This window comes from Meriones unguiculatus, chromosome 14, assembly GCF_030254825.1.
Source record: "Meriones unguiculatus strain TT.TT164.6M chromosome 14, Bangor_MerUng_6.1, whole genome shotgun sequence".
Taxonomy (NCBI): Eukaryota; Metazoa; Chordata; class Mammalia; order Rodentia; family Muridae; genus Meriones; species Meriones unguiculatus.
The window spans coordinates 84,944,799-84,961,052 of record NC_083361.1 but is presented as its reverse complement, the minus strand read 5'-3'; the positions used below and the strand labels follow the sequence as shown (position 1 = coordinate 84,961,052).

At 50.0% G+C, this 16,254-nt stretch overlaps 1 protein-coding gene across 7 annotated transcripts in view; it reads right to left on the bottom strand.

The window, feature by feature from the left end:
* Positions 1–6,603: 6,603 nt before the first annotated feature.
* The window catches only part of Arrb1 (arrestin beta 1), a 69,789-nt gene continuing 60,138 nt past the window's right edge, over positions 6,604–16,254 (bottom strand). For 4 of the 7 annotated variants that reach the window (XM_060367635.1, XM_060367636.1, XM_060367633.1 and 1 more), the window contains exons 13-16: positions 16,103–16,126; positions 14,424–14,494; positions 13,487–13,538; positions 6,604–12,306 (exon numbers count right to left, since the gene is read on the bottom strand). In XM_060367635.1, the coding sequence (XP_060223618.1) occupies positions 12,195–12,306; positions 13,487–13,538; positions 14,424–14,494; positions 16,103–16,126 (259 nt within the window). In that variant the 3' untranslated portion in view covers positions 6,604–12,194. The other 3 variants (XM_060367634.1, XM_021656301.2, XM_060367637.1) reach the window with 2 other exon arrangements.

The following is a 16,254-nucleotide window of genomic DNA, read 5'->3' as shown; positions in this document are numbered from 1 at the left end:
GGCACCAGGTCTCATTATAGATGGTTGTGAGCCACCATGTGGTTGCAGGGAACTGAACTCAGGACCTCTGGGAGAGCAGCCAGTGCTCTTGACCTCTGAGCCATGTCTCCAGCATCTATTTTTATGTCTTGCTGTGTTGGCCAGGCTGATCTTGAACTCCTGGGCTTGGTGATGTTGCATCTCAGCCTCTAGAGTAATCAGGCTTCAGGCAAGCACATAGTGCTATGAAATCTTCTAATCTGGGGACATGATATAGCTCTCATTTTATTTAGATCTCCTTTGACTTCTTTCTGCGTAGAGTTCATGTACATACTCTGTTATGTTTTAACTAAGTATTTCAGATTTAAATGCTATTGTCTTTTACATTTCAACTTCAGAGCCAGTGAAAAGGCTCAGTAGGAAAAGCATCTGCTGCATAAGCCTGACGGCCTGAGTGCTATCTTTGCAACCCACATGAATGTGGAAGGAGAGAATGGACTCTGCAAAGTTTCCCTCTGACCATATGTGTGCTATGACATGCCTCCTCTACATGCATCATGCACACATAGGCAGCTGATAGTAATACATAAATTTAAATTAAAAATTAAAATTTCAGCCAAGAATAGTGGCATACACTCTAATCCCAGCACTCTGGAGGCAGAGCCAGGCAGATCTCTGTGGGTTAGGGGCCAGCCTGGTTTACATAGTCAGTTCCAAGACAACCAGAACTGTATAGGGAGACTCTGTCTTGAAAAAAAATTTTTTTTTATTTATTTCATTTCAGTCCAATGTTCAACATTGCCGTATAAGCACAATTGATATTAGTGCACTGTGTTCCTACAACCATCTAAATTTACTTAGTATTTCTTCCCCTTTTAGTGGAGTTCTTGAGGATTTTAATCACATAATCAAGTTGTTTGTGGGGAATACCGTTTTATGTCTTCCTTTACAATTGGCAGCCCACTTTATGTCTTTTTCTTGCCTGTTGCACTCAGGACCCATCTAACGCTGAGTAGGAGTTGAGAAAATATTCTCTCTTGCCTACTCCCAGTTTTAAAGAAGAGCACTTAGTCTCTGAGAGTTAAATGTGTTAGCTGTGGGGTTTTAAGTGTGTGTTTGTACATATCTGTTTGTTTGTTTGTTTGTTTGTTCGTTTATTGGGAGCATGTGCTACGGTGTCAGCACGGGCTTAGAGGACAGCTTGCAGGCATTGGCTTTCTCCTTCCACCTTGTGGGTTCTGAGTGTCTGGGGTCATCGGGTTGGTCAAGAAGTACCTTCACCCATGGAGCCATCTCCCGGGCCCAGTTCTAAGGTTTTGTAGATGCCCTTTATTGGTTTTCGATCTTTCTGAGGCTGGAGAGATGGCTCAAAGGTAAAGACACTTGCTACCAAGCCTGAGAAGCCTGAGCTCAGGACACACATGGTGGAAGGGGAAAACCAATCCCAGCAACCTAGCCTATGACCTCCACACATGTGCTGCGGGATACACATCTCCAAAGCGCGCGCGCGCACACACATACACACACACACTAAATAAATAAATAAGTGCAATTTCATTTAATGTGTCTGACATTTTAGCTAATATATAGCTGTGTACCACATCCACACCTGATGTATCACATCCTCGTGATGTCGTCTGCTTTGGTCATCCCCTGAGAGAGGGGTGCATAGATCTGTGCATTTCTTCTTTCCTGTCCGCCCCTTGTTATCATGAGTATGTGGGCACGCAGTGACTGGGTGCATTGTACATTAGGATTGTCCCATCTTGATAAGTTGACACATTCATTATTACAAACACCCTTGTTTAACCCTGTCAACATTTTTGCTCTGAAGTCTACCTCACCAGTTATTAATACTGCCACTAATTGTGCTTTTTATTATTATTTGCATGGGATAGCTCTGCAGACCTTTGAGGGGCCGCTTCGTTTTGGGGTAGTGTCTCATGCAGCGCAGGGGCCTAGAGTTCACTGCGGAGCTGCAGCCATCCTCCTGTCATCTCCTCACTGCTGGGATTGCAGGTGTGAACAATACCCCTGGCCGCCATCCTTCACGGGTCAACATATCAGCAAGCGTGGCACACTCCTGTAATCCCAGCACTCAGAAGGCAGAGGCAGGCAGATCTCTGAGTTCAAGGCCAGCCTGGTCTGTAGTGAGTTCCAGGATAATCAGAGCTGCGTAGTGAGACCCTGTCTTGAAAGGGGGGGAAAAGTTAACTAAAGAAGATAAATTTTAACATATCTCTATCTTGACGTTTAAAGCAGGTTTCTTACTGACAGAATTGTTTAGATACCTGCTTTTAGTTTTGTATATAGTCCATTAGCACTTACTGTAGTTATTGATATGATTGGTTTCAGATCTACCACTTTAATTTTTCTGTTTTTTCCCCCATAAATTTTTTTTCTCTTATTGCGGTTGTTTCAAATTTCTGCTTCTTTTGGAATATCTGAATTTTTTTCCTTAGATTTTATTTATTATTTGTTTGTTTGTTTATATGGTATTCTGCCTGCATGTGTGCTTGCAGGCCAGAAGAGGCCACTAAATCTCATTATAGATGGTTATGAGCTACAGCGTGGTTGCTGGGAATGGACCTCAGCTCCTTTAGAAGAGCAGTCAGTGCTCCTAACCTCCGAGCCATCTCTCCAGCCCCCTGAATGAATTTTAACACGGTACTGTTTCTGCTTTCATTTATAGGTTTGGTTCTATTTGTAGTTGTTGCTTCAGGGATCATGATATAGATACCTTTTCCTGGACTTCTTAGGGTTATTCATCACTTCAAGCATAACATGTATTTTTACATATTTCTGATTACATGTATTTCTGTGTGGATGTTCACGCATGTGCATATATGGGTATGCATACACAGCATACCTGTGGAGGTCAGAGGACAGCATGTAGGCTTCCACCCTCGGGCTTCTGGGGGTCAGACTCCAGTCATCAGACGTAGTGGTAGCCACCTTTACCTATTGAGCCATCTTGGCAGTCCTGGATCATCACCGTTTGTTACCTTTAGTTCCTGAAAATCTGAGCTCATCTTTGCCATAATTTTCCTTCAACTTAAAAAAATAAATATATTTGCTTTTTTTTTTTTTTCTACCAGATACGAGATTCTGAGTACACATCCCTGTTAGCCTCTTAAATATACTTTGTGCTCTTCTGGCTGCTGTGTTTTCCCATGAGAAATCTGTGTTCAGACAGTAACCTTTAAATGAAAGAACATTCCAGAATACACCATTTTCTCTAGCGGTTTTCAAGAGTCTTGACTTTTTCTTTGGGTTGTGGTAGTTTGGTGACGTGTGTGTGTGTGTAGACCGAGTGACTATGAGGCTTTGCCTCTACAGCAAGCAGGCAGCCATTGGTGGGCTACCCTGCCCAGGTCGTGTAAGCCAATCTGAGAAATCAGCTTCAAAATGCAGACCCATCCTAAGGTTCTCATCCTGCAGAGAAGCCTAATTCACTTGAGTATGTTAATGTGCACCTTTCATTGAATTGAGGGGGGGAGCATTTAGTGATCATTATTTCCTCAAATATTTATTTTCTGCACCAATGTCTTCCTCCTCTGCTCTGAGAATCAAACAATATGAATATGCTATAATCATGCCCCATACATTGTCACACACAGGACCCAAGGTTCCGTTAGCTTAAAAAAAAAATTCTGTTCCTTCTTTTTTTTTTTCAGATAAAATAATTCTGTCATCTATCTTCAAGTTTGGTGACTTTTGCTGTTACTTCCCTTTTGTGAGCATAGCCAGTATTTGATTTGACTTTTTTTATTCTAAAAATCTCCATTTTTGTTGTTTTTCCTATAGTGTCTGTATCTATGCTTTGAAACAGTTGTCTTTCCAGCCATTTAAAATACAACAGTGTGTCAGTATTCTTAGAGCTGGCACCTGACTGTGTTTTTCCCTTAAGTTCCGGTCACCACGTGTGTGAGTGTCTTCCGTAATTTCAGGTTGTGTTCCGGATACTGTGAATGCTAACACTGTAGCATAGACGATGAGTCCTGTTACTGTGTTCTGTGGAATGCTAATGTTGCCAATGCTTTCTTAAGAAAAAGAAAACAATGGCTGGCGGGCTGACGCGGCGTGTAAATGCATTGGTGGCCCAAGCCTGTGGCCTGAGTTCGAGCCCCCATAAAATAAAAGCATATGGAGAGAACCAACTCCCCAAGGTCGTCTTCCGACCACCACAGTGTGCACATGGGATCCGTGTGTCTCCCTGTCTCTGCGTCTGTGTGTCTGGTTTTCTCTGGGCCTGTTTTTGTTGCTTGCCTGTTTTGTTTATTGAGACAAGGTGTCCCTGCAAAACCAAAGCTGGCCTAGAACTTGCAATGTTGACCAGGCTGGCCTCACACTTCCAGTCTCTGCCTTCTACATGCTGGGGTTACAGCATAAATAAAATAATTATTTACATTTTGGGAGATGCAGAGCTGACCTGGTCTCAGTTCTAACGTTCACCTTTCTCTTGCTCTGTATTTCCAGGCACCTGCAGTAGCAAACCACATTTGCCAGGATCCTTTAAAAGTCAGCTTGGAATTGGGTTCAGCCAATAACAGGTACCAGCATGGATCTAGAAGACAGGAGGGAAACAGAGGCCAGAGAGTGTCCTCCACTCTCCGGTTTGGGCAGCAGCCCCAGCAACGGCTATGTGTGAGTCCGTTCTCATGGCTATTACAAAATGCTTGACAGAAGCAACCTGAAGGATCTATTGGCTCATGGTTTCGGGTGTTGTCGCAGGAGGATGTGTCAGAGGAAGTGTGGCAGTCAACACACACACACACACACACACACTCACAGAGAGGGAGAGAGAGAACCTACACCCTACACCTCCTCCTTTTGTTCCGTCTAAACCCCTAGCCTGTGGGACGGTGTTATCACCTTTAGGGCAGATCTCTCTCTGTCAAACCTGTCCGGAAAAGCCCTCTCAGATGCTCGCAGAGATGTGCTTTAACCCTGGAGACCCTTCTCAGCCCAGCCGAGGTCACAGTCAAGATTAACTGTTTGGGTTGGGGCACCGGCTCGGTTGGAAAGTGCTGACCAAGTAAGCGTGAAGACCTGAGTTCAGCTCCTCCCACATATGGACATGGGGTTGGTGGTACACCCATGATCCAGCCCCGTTTTCAGGAGGAAGAAACAGGAGGACCCTTGGGGCTTGCTGGCCAGTCAGCCTAGCCAAGGCAGTGAGCTGCAGGCTCAAGGAGAGACCCTGACTCAAAAAAATAAGGTGGAGAAGGACTGAGGGAAGCACGAGGCCTTGGCCTGAGGCTTTTTCCAGTTGTACAGATGTGAATGTGTGTGCCACCCCACCCCCACCCAAAAAAAATCAAAAGACTGACCATCACAGCCTTGCTTCTTTTGTGCTCTTCCTTCTTGAGACGCCTTGTCTCTCCAAGTCCCTGCTGGACCCAGTTCTTCAGCTGGAGTCCTGTCACCTACCTCCTTTCCCAAGAGAGGTGACACCTTCTTATATCTGACCACTGGGCTTTTCTCACACCCCATTTTCCCTCTCATCTCCAACATATTAATCTCCCAGGGCTGGAGAGGTGACTCTGCGGTAAAGAGCTCTGGCTGCTCTTGCAGAGGACCCGGTTCAGATCCAAGCACACACACAGTGGCTCACAACCATCCCAAACTCCAGTGCCAGGGCACCTGCTGCCCTCTTCTGACTTCCCTGAGCACCAGGCATGGGCATGGTACACACACACAGGCAGGCAAAACACTCACAAATGTAAAATGAAATAAATAGACCTAAACAGGAACAAAAAAGATGAAATGCCCACATCTTCCTCCTGCCCTGCTTTGTCTTCAAGAGAACAACAGAAGGAACAACCCACCTATGGCTACCCAGGAGGGCAGGGCTTTGACATAAGTTGGCACAATCTTTATAAGAATATAAAAAATAAATTTTCACTGGGCACAGAGGCGCATGCCTGTAATCCCAGCACTTGGGGAGACAGAGGCACGCAGATCTCTCTGAGTGCAAGGTCAGCCTGGTCAACAAAGCAAGTCCAGGATAGCTAAGGCTACACAGAGAAGCCCTGTCTTAAAATTAATTAGTTAGTTCCTTTTCATCACACAACTAAATTCATGTAAAATTATACCGCATAGGCCTCTTTTCTCTGCGTGGCTATGCGTACTACCTTGCCTGGCATGCCTCCTCTCTTTATTGAAAACAGGACACAGTCCGTCAGAACGTTGGCTGCTCCTCTTCATCTAGGTCCCTAACTCATCCCGTGTCCCAGCAGCCCAGGAGCAGGGAAGGCTTGGGGAAATGAAGGGGCTTCAGAAAGACCTGGCAGCGCAGGCTGAGTAACGTGAGCAGAGGCTGAGGACTCCAGCTGAGGGGACTAACTGTAACCGTCGGGGAGCAGGGGCTTCAGGAGCAAAGCAGGGCTCATGGACTCCAGCCAGTTTGGAGAAAGACCAAAGGCTTGGTAGCTTCCCCCATGAAGCTAGACATTTAGAAAGGCAGGAGCAGAGAAGTCTCCCAGGGAACCTTCAGGAGGGAGGGCAGAGATGAGACACAAAACCTAGGGCAGGGCAGGGCAGGGCAGGGCAGGAAGGCACTTCTCGGTTTCTGCCCTGTCCTGTTGGGGCTTGAGACAAGAAATGAAAACACAGCCAGCGTGCTCCATCACAAAAGGCCTTTAATGGCCTCTCGTTCAAGGTTCTTTTGCTCATTTGTCCTGTTAGAGTTGAATACACTATAATGACTTCACGGGACAAGGGCGGCCACAGGTACAACAGGTTGACCTGGACGTGGTCCAGGAAAGAATGTGCCACAAATCATCACTTCACAGAGGTCCACAGGCCTGAGGCCACCCCAGCCACCCCTCCCCACCACACCCAGGACCCATGTCGGCTCCCACTCCTCGGAAGAGGCAGCCCCGCAGCAGCCCCTACTGGACCCAACCCTGAGCAGAGATACCCAGGGCAGACAGCATATCCTGCCATTTTGTTGTGGGCCCTGTGGGTGGGCAACCCAGGCCAAGATCCTATCCCCTGCCACCTCATACGACCTCTCTTCCTGCCCACCACCCTTATTTCCCTTTTAGTAGTCCCTATAAGGTGGGCAGAGCCTGGTACTAGCCCTTTACGCATGGGAACCTGAGGTCAGTGGGGTCTCCTAGGCCACACTTGCACTGATTATAAACACCCGCTGGCATTCTTTCTCTCATGCCATGTAATCGGCAATGCCCTGGGCTCCAAATCCTCACCCAGAATGCCCCAAGAGGTGGGCCCAGGCAGAACTTTTTGCCAAAGGCTAGCCCAAGTCTCATCAAGAAGCTGTCCTGCAAGTGAATCCCTGTGCCACTGCAGGCCATGAGGGAGGGCAGCTGGTGGACTGCAGAAAGGGGGGGTCAGCCTCTCTTTGGGCACAAAAGCCTCCTGTTGTGTACATGGACACCTACATGTGTGGAATAGAATCTTAGGAGAGTCACTCATGAAGATTTGCTTTAAATGCCTCTCAGGAATCCTACCTCGGAAAAGCTCTTCCCAGCACATCTCTTACTCGAACCTGGATTCCTACCCCTTGGCTGTGCATAAAGAAGCCAACCCTAGCTCCTCCTCCCACTGCCCTGCTCTTCCTGTCAAGCCACGGGCCTTGCCTAAGAACGAGTCCTGAGTGGACATTGGGCCTGGATCCTCACTCCATGGTCCCCATGCAGCACACGCCAATATCACGACCAAGGTCTACCTTCACTGATCATCAGGCCCAGCCCACATCAAACTCATCCCGAAGCTTGAGGGTGGCTAGAAAACAAGTGCACATGTGCGTTCAAATGCATGGACCTGGTGACCTGAGTTTCAACACAAAGTCTGTGTCAGGATGCTGGAGTCACCCCATCACACAAAAGCAAGAAGAGAGCCTGTGCTTGCTGGTCTAAGATCAACCCCCAGAACGGTGGTTTGAAGGTTTTCTTCAAAGCAGAATTTAAAAGTGAGACCTCAATAGACAAGAGTTAAAAGCAGTTATTCCGGAGAAGGTGGGAACGAGGAGAGGGCTGGAGTCTCAGCCCCCCTTCCCCAGTTTCTCCTGGTAGCAGCCCCCTGGGAGGCTGTGTGGAACACCGAGAGGTGTGCTTGGTCTGCAGACAGTGGGTCCCAGGGACCTGTGCTTTGACTTTGACCTCCCTTTCGGGGGTGACAAGTTGGCGATGCTGAGGGAGGTTGCTTGCCCTTCCATGGGCCTCCCGTTGAAGCTAGTGTGCATGGGGTAGAGGTGTGATCTGCTCCCACTGGCAGGCTGCTTCGAGCCAGGAGGGAGGGCAGAAATTGTGCAGCTGCCTGGACCAGGCCCAAGACAGGTTGTGTGGATAAAAATCAGTGAAGTCCCATTTGGTCCATAAGTTTAAAAAGAGTAAATATCAGAACAGACAGCAGCCTGTGTCCTGGGAGTTCACGGTTGAAGCCTAGCCCCTCTCTGAGGGATGGGAGCCTTAACCACTGGTGGGAGAGAGCTGCCCTGGGATACAGAAGCTTCTGTGAGTGGATCAGCTAAGTCTCAGCTCCCAGAGCAAGAGGACTGGACATTCCCAAAGGTCTCCAAGGAGCTGTAATGGAGGATCTGTTGATCCAGGACGAGATCTTATCCTTAGAAGAGGCAACCTCTGCTTCCTCTCACCCTTGGATTTCTTGGGTGGCACAACAGTGGGTTCATCTCCCTGACCTACGGTCAGAGTCCAGGCACAAGATGCTCCTCCCCACCCTCCCACCCCCAGTCACTGACAACACCCATGTCTTCTGCGTGCTGGTTGCTGGGACCCATCCTTAAACAATAGCACCTACACTTCTCCCCGAGTGTGGTCACCAAAGCCACAGTGGCTGATTGTCCTTGTGGCTGATATCTAACTGGGAAAATCAGGACAAAAGACAGAGACTGGTGGACAGGGGGCTCATTCTGCAGCGAGCTTCCTGCGTGACCTCGGGCCTCCTCCCTGCGGTGACAGGGCCGCACCTGTGCAGCAGGTCACAGCCTACAGAGGACTGCTTCCTGGCTCTCACCTCACCTCACCTCACGCCCATAGCAATCCCTCAAATAAAGCAGACAAAGGCTATTGTTCTAGTGAGTAGGGACTGAGAGGTGGCCCTTTCGCTGCACCAGGTGGGCATCAGGCTCTCGGCCACCCTTCACGGGGAGCCAGCTGTGTTTTAAAGCTGAAATGGCCATGGGTCCAGCCAAGCAGCTCAGTCCTTATCTTTCTGGGAACTGAATTCCTCTCTTGGCTGGGGCACCAGGCAAGTCCAAGCTGGATTGACAAGCTTTTTCCAAAGCATGCACTCCCTGCCCAGACTGGCATCAACATGTGCCCTTTGGTCTACTGGAAAGTCCCAGTGTGGGCTGTTTGGCGGCACACGCCCCAGTCTGTCACAGAAAAAGGCCAATACCACTCGATGATGCTGGAACCTCGTGAGGCTCTCCTGTCTCCAGTTTCACTCCCAGTGCTGCCTGGCCAGGCCAGGAATACTCCAGGACAAAGGAGAGCCCCGCAGAGAAGTACCAGGTCATGTGGGATGAGGTGAGGCATGGTGTCTGGAGCAGACCAGAGGCCTAGACCAAAGAAACACATCAACTTGTGCATCTCACCCATCATGGCAGCACACGATGGCGAAGCAGGGGCAAATGACACCAAATTGCAGTCTCCTGCAGTGTAATTCCCAGGGTGGGTTTGCATCCACCTGGAAGGGACACTGTATTCAAACTCACGTCAAAGTACTCCGTGGACTAGCTGTGAACAGCACTGTCAACACTGACCTCTAACTTTCCCCTGGCCAGAAACTTTCTATAGACAAGGATTCTAGGGAGAGATTCATCCCAGTGTCTACAGTACCCAGCATAAAAGAAAAAAGCTGTCAGCAAAGGATGGTTTGGCTGGAACCCAACTTGATCATTGCCCTCAGGCAGGCCTGGCTCAAAGCACACAGAGGCAGCCAGGGTCTTGATGCTTCCCTGCAGGTAAAGAAATTTCAGTTGATCTACGGGATAAACCCAAAGGGTGACTGGGGATGCTGAAGTTCAGGAAGCTCAAGAATCTAGACCAAGAGATCCTTTGCTTGTACAAGTTAAGGATGGAGGAGAGGAGGAGTTAGCCCAAATGCTAACAGGCCTTGTATCAGCTCCCAAGATTTTAGTGGAAAGAAGTGGAGGGCACATGCTTGCCTTACACTGTTCAAGATTTTAATCAATTCTATAGGTGCAAAAGTGCCCAGCTAGCTCTGGCAGGGGCTGGATGCCGGAGGAGCCTGCAGGTGGGACCCCAGGGCTGGCCAGGGAATGTGACTGCCCCAAGCTAGCTATTCTAATCTGCCTTGAGTTGACTGCTTATGAGATTTAGGAGGTGCAGGGCCAGTGGGCCTGGACCATTTCACCATGAGAAACAATTGCAATCGTTGGGCATGATGGGCTGAAAATGGATGGGATTCAATCTGTATAATAAAGTACAAAGCCAGTAGTGGTGGAACATGCCTGTAATCCCAGCACTTGAGACAAGAGAATCAAGAATTCAAAGTATTCTCAGCTACACAGTGAATTCATGCCTATCCTAGGCTACATGATACTGTCTCAAAAACAAACAAAAAGTTGTGGTCTCCCTTCTCAGACAAGCATGGAACTAAGAAAAAGGGAACCGAAATCAAGATGAGATCCTCTTGCCCTGCTAATCAATATGTTTGAGAAAACCAAGGTTGTCCACACACTTCTCATGCAAACCTCAGCAAACCTCAGCTCTGGCACAGAGAAGGTTGCAAAAGCTGTGGCCACAACGTGAGATCAGACATGCCCTTCCTAGGCAGGAAGGTGCACCCAGTGCTCTGCCCAGCCCTGAGTCCTCTGGGGTCCCAACAACCTCCTCTGAAGGCAGATGGGGCAGTTGGCATCCCAGCTCCACCAGGTAGATCAGAGGCTCTGAGAGCCACAGATTTACAGAAGCCAGAACCGGAAACTCTTGGGAATCATCTGGTCTACCTCTTGGCTTTCCGACAAGAAACTGGCCCAAGGTCACACAAGAAGCTGGCATCAAAGACCAAACAAGGATATCTTTAAGCACTTTGTTTTACCACCTGTTTGTTCTGTTACCCCAAGACACCCCAGCCAAATCACACTGACACCAGCTGATGGATACCACCGTGACTCTGCGTACCAGTGGGGTCAACTCCTTCGGGAGAGGAGCCAGCTGCCTTCCTACTAGAGAGTACATCTCTAGGGAGGCCACCTTCTGGGATTGGTACCGTGAGAATGGTAGCCTCAGGTAGCTCTCTCTCCTGGCTTATAGAGCCAAGTCACTGGAGAACTACCAGAAGCTGGAAGACACTGAGGACTCCATCTGCCTGTAGCCCCCATCCTTGCTTCCTGCAGGACCATCCACTAAAGAAGAGGAGGAGGCAAGTTCATCTCCCCGCCCTGCCTCATCTTCTCAGCCCCCCTCAGGAAGCCTCCTCAGTAGCTTTGGCTCACTGCCAGGGGCTGGTGTTTGTTAGAGACCCACTTCCCGCTCTGTGCCCACACACAAACTGTAGCAGAGCTAAGATGTCTCATCCCGTCAGTATATGTGCGGCTGGATGTAGAGCCTGCCCCAGTCTAGGTGTCTGCTGGTTAGAAAGGCAGCCTCTTGCTCCTCACTCTTGGGGTCTGTGTGCCTCCCCTATGAGATACAGGACATGGACCAAGGATGAGGGTAGAGGGAGTGGAGTCTCTGGTGGGCTTGGACCACAAAAAAGCAAAATAAAATCATCGAGACTCTCGTCACAAGCCCAGCCCTTTCCCACCTTCAATGCAAGTCCTCTTTTAGCTGCCAGAACTGTCACCTCCTGGGACTGCAAACATCTTCTTGTGTGTCTTGAGCCATCTTGCCCAACCCCTACACATCATCATACCCACCATCACTGTGGCCTTCTGGCCCCAGTCTTCCATTTCTGCTCCCCACCTCAAGCCAAATCCCAAGGCCAGGTAGTGTGGCCTTTCTGGGAATGAGCATGAAAAGGGGGCGGACAGGTGATTGCAGAGGGATGGCTGAGGATGTGCTGTGGTCCTGCTGGCATGGTGACGTGAGGCCAGTTCTGAGGCCAGAGGCTCATCACCGAGACTTGGAAGACCACTGGGGCCCCTTGGTAGAAACTGGAAGAACAAAAGGGAAGGGAGAACCAGAATGGGAAGGAGACGAGAAAGCATCGAGTGCAGACATGAACCTGGAGCTGCCAGGGTGTGGGCTGGCCCCAGTCTATCTGTTGTTGAGGTGTGGAGAGCCAGTGCCATCATCCTCTTCGTCCTTGTCATCCTTAATGCCTTTCAGCCTCTGCCGGGCAAAGTCCTCAAATACAATGTCGTCATCACTAGTGGAAGAGACAAGGAAAATGTCTTGTGTTTGCAGGGGCAGACAACAGGCAGACCCAAACGCCTGGCCAGATGTGGGGAGATGGACTCAGGAGAGAACCACACTCTCCAGGGTCTCCGGGACGACCTCAGGCAGAAAGGTGTGCCGGGCTACCCATTTAGAAGCCCACTGGTGGCTGTGGGGATTGTCACACATAAATGACAAGAAGTTTGCCTCTCAACATCTAAGGGCAAGAAAAGTGAACCAGTTTCAGACACCTAGTGGTAGAATGTGGCTCTGCAGGGGAATCCCCAAAGAACATCCCAAAGAAACCCCATTTCACCCCTCAAAATCAAACCAACAAGATTGCTTCAGGGAGCATGCTATTTCAACCAGGAAGTTGGTGCTGGGCTCTGAGGAAGAGAAAGCCTATACAGGCTCTTGCTCCTAGAAGTACTAGCCCACATGCTATCCCCAGGGACCCACAGCAGACACACGGAGGGAAAGGTGCCTGGCTAGCGTGGCAGGACTAAGGACTGTTTCTTTCCATCATGTCACTTAAGCACAGGCAGAGGCACATGAAGTCCCTTGCCCCACAGAGTTCAGCCCGCTGAAAAGTCTTCCTCACAGGGCAACTTGAAACTCCCATTTCCCAGAGCTCTTCAAAGAGTCAAGGAAAGGTTTAGGGAGCTGGAGGGAGAAAGAAGCCTGCCCCAGGGGTGATTCAAGCCATTGAACCAGGTCCTCTTCCTCTGGCCATTGTTTGGTGCCCCGTGGCCTTCCACTGCAGGGGAATCCGAATCAGTCGGTCCTCAGAGGCGGCAGAAGTGACAGCACCCAGACACCTTCTCCACCCTACAGGCAGCCTCCAACTGGTACGGGCCAGGTGAGAAAGGGGAGCCCAGGGGCTGAACCAGCCCCGTGCCAGCCAGCCAGCTGAGTGAGTGCTGCGGATGACGAACGTGCAAGGAAGACAGACCCCACCAAGGCGGGAGGAAGAGGAACAGGCCCGGAGGGTCCTTCAAGTCACATGCAGGCAAGCAGGTTGCTGAAGAGGCGAGCAGAGGTGGCGCCCAGCAGACAGGTTAGACCAGCTGCCCTCAGAGGTTAATAAGCATTTATGCAAATCACCCCTCCACCTCTCCCATCCCACCTCCGGCCCCACACCCAGAAGTCACAGGCAGGAAGGTTCGGCTTACTTGGTGTCAAGCTCTATGAGATTGGTGTCTACCGGAGTCTCACTCTCTGGAACTGAACATACACACGAGGCTTTTGAGGCACCCAGTGAGGAACGGGACGAGGACCCCACCACCACCCCGGGAAGGGAGGAGAGGGGGAAGCCTCCCAGGTCAGATGCAGAGAGGGAGGCCTTCATGCCCACTGAAGACCCTGCAGAAGACATGTCTCCAACGTGAGACACAGGAATTTCTTGCTTGCCAGAGTTCCATTTACTCTAAGATTATTTTTACAGTCCTGGCTGGCCACAAACTTGCGATCCCCCTGCCTCATACGCCTCTCTCTGCTGTAATGGTGGGCGCATGCTGTGGTGCCTGGCTGTTTTCTCACACTGTAACCTCTCTGAATTCGAAGTGCCATCTATGGCATTGCATAGTCTATTTGTAGGCACAGGCTTCAGTTGTTTGTGGCATGGACTGTAGTAATGGTCCCTTTCAGTGGAATATGGCCAATCTGTCACCACTTTCAAAACTCAGGGAATATGGGGACTGAGAAATGGCTCAGCACTTGAGAGTACTGGGCCTTCAGGCTGTGGGCTCAATTCCCAGCACATACAGGGTGTCTTAACAACCATCTGTCACTCCAGTCCCAGTGGATCTGACGCCCTCTTCTGGCCTATGAGGTACTGTATGTATGTAGCACACAGGCATACATACACATAAAATAAAAATATTTTTAAATGAAAAAAAAATTTAAAATCCACCAACATGGCCTGCCCTCCACTCCTAGCTTCCCTCTCTCTGTCTCCCAGTTGGGTCAAAAGCAAACACCAGTTGTATTGTGGGCCCTGCAAAAGACAGGGAGCTGGGGAAAGGTGGCACTGGGAAGGCCAACCCAGAAACAAGCGGGGTGTTGGGTTAACAGGTAAGCCCCACCCCAGTGACCCACAGGTCTACTCACCTTCGCGGTGTGGGGGCTCCTCTTTAGGCTTGGGGTGCATTAAGGTAAAGGGTAGTTCCACAGCCACGTCGCTGAAACACATACCCAACTCAGTGAGCTCGGAGGAAGCCTCAGGCTCTGAGATCTGCCGCCCTGTCAGTCTGAAGCCTGGGGAGGTCACTGAGAAGCAACCTCACTCCAGTTCAGCTACTCTGACCTTCGCCTCTTCTCCTGTCTTTCAAAGAGATAGAAGAAGCCCTACCAACCCCACTCCACCCCAGCAAAAGAAAAGAAGAAAAAATCCCCCAGTTTTAAGGATTATGGGCTGGGGACCATGCCCGCTGGGGACTCACACCATGGTCAGTGGGTGACCAAGGTATCCTGAGACCCTGACCACCTCAAATCACAATGGCCTCCTGACATTACCTCCCCCTCCCCCAATTTTCTCCCAACCTTACCCACCCCATCTCCCAACCTCCCATAAAGGTGTTTGGGTGAGTCCACATCCCTACAGGCTTCAGGGACCGGGGTTCAGAGCTGTCCATGCCATGTGCAGATTCTGGCGCCTCATATGTGTACATGTGAGAGGGAGAGCTGCCCATTGCTGGGTAACCAGGCCTTCCCTGACCATGTCTCTGACAGACATGAGCAAGAACTTGGTACAGAGTGTACCCAGGACTGTTCCAAGGCCCTCTTTAGAGCAACTCCTGTAATCCTCACAACAGCCCTATTCTTATGAAGGCCTAGGCAAGGACCAGGAAGCTAAGGTACAAGGAGATTAAGCCTCTTGCCTCAGGCTGCACAGCTAGGAGGTGGTAGGTGAAGAAAGATTCCGGCTCCATCATTCATCCCTTTAGTCACTGAATGACAAACAGAATCGAAAGACTGATAGAAAGTAGCCCCAAAGGCTCCTCTCTGGCCAAGGAGGCATCATCCTAGGAGAGCTTCCCTAAAACTATGAATGCCTCCAGAAGACACAACCACATTTATTGATCCAGCTGGGAGGGAGGAACGGACCGGGTGTGGAGAGCTGGTCGAAGCCGGATTCAATCAGCCTTCAATGAAGCCACACTGGATGTGACTGGAAGGACCTGTGCTTGGCTTTGCCAGGCTGTGAGTGGTAAGGACACTGCCGTTTCCCTTCTGGGATTCCAGTATAAGCCTGGCCCACAAGTGTGGACTCATAAACTCTTTGCTGGATGACACTGCACAAGACCGAATTTTCTCTTGAATCACTCAGGTTTGGTAGGATAAGAGACGCCATCATGGTGTGACATCAGGAGGCCACACTCACTATCATGTCTGGGGCACATACATTCCTAAGTTGTCATCTGGCTGCAAGAGCAACTGGCTGCAGTTTTCCATGACTGCTCAGCGGAGCAGAAGTTTGAAAGCCACTAAGGAGGCAGCATATCTCTGAAACATGCTAGGATTTGGGTGGGTAATTTAGTTTCCCTCCTAGGGGCCACTGCCCAGATCACTGTTGTCTACAAAGGTCCTGTCACTTGAGTGGGAAGGAAAGCTGGTTGAGGTGTCCTGCCAGGAGCTACATCCGGGTACAGTTCTGGTTTCGGCACATCCCCAGCCTGCGATCTGAGCTGACCCCCTAGATTCTTCCCTCCCACCTCCAGTTCTGATCAGCTAGTGACCCTGGGACCTCCAGGAAGGCGGACAAAGCAGGACAAAGGGAGGGGCTTTACCTGGATGCGAGGTCTCCTAACAGGCTGAGTAGGCCAGGGGAGGCGGAAGAAGCAGCAGGACAGAGCGCAGAGCGGGAGGAAAGAGAAAGGACATTCATTCACTGCACGCCACCCAGCCACAGAAGACCCAAAGGACATGCTCCCCACCCCTG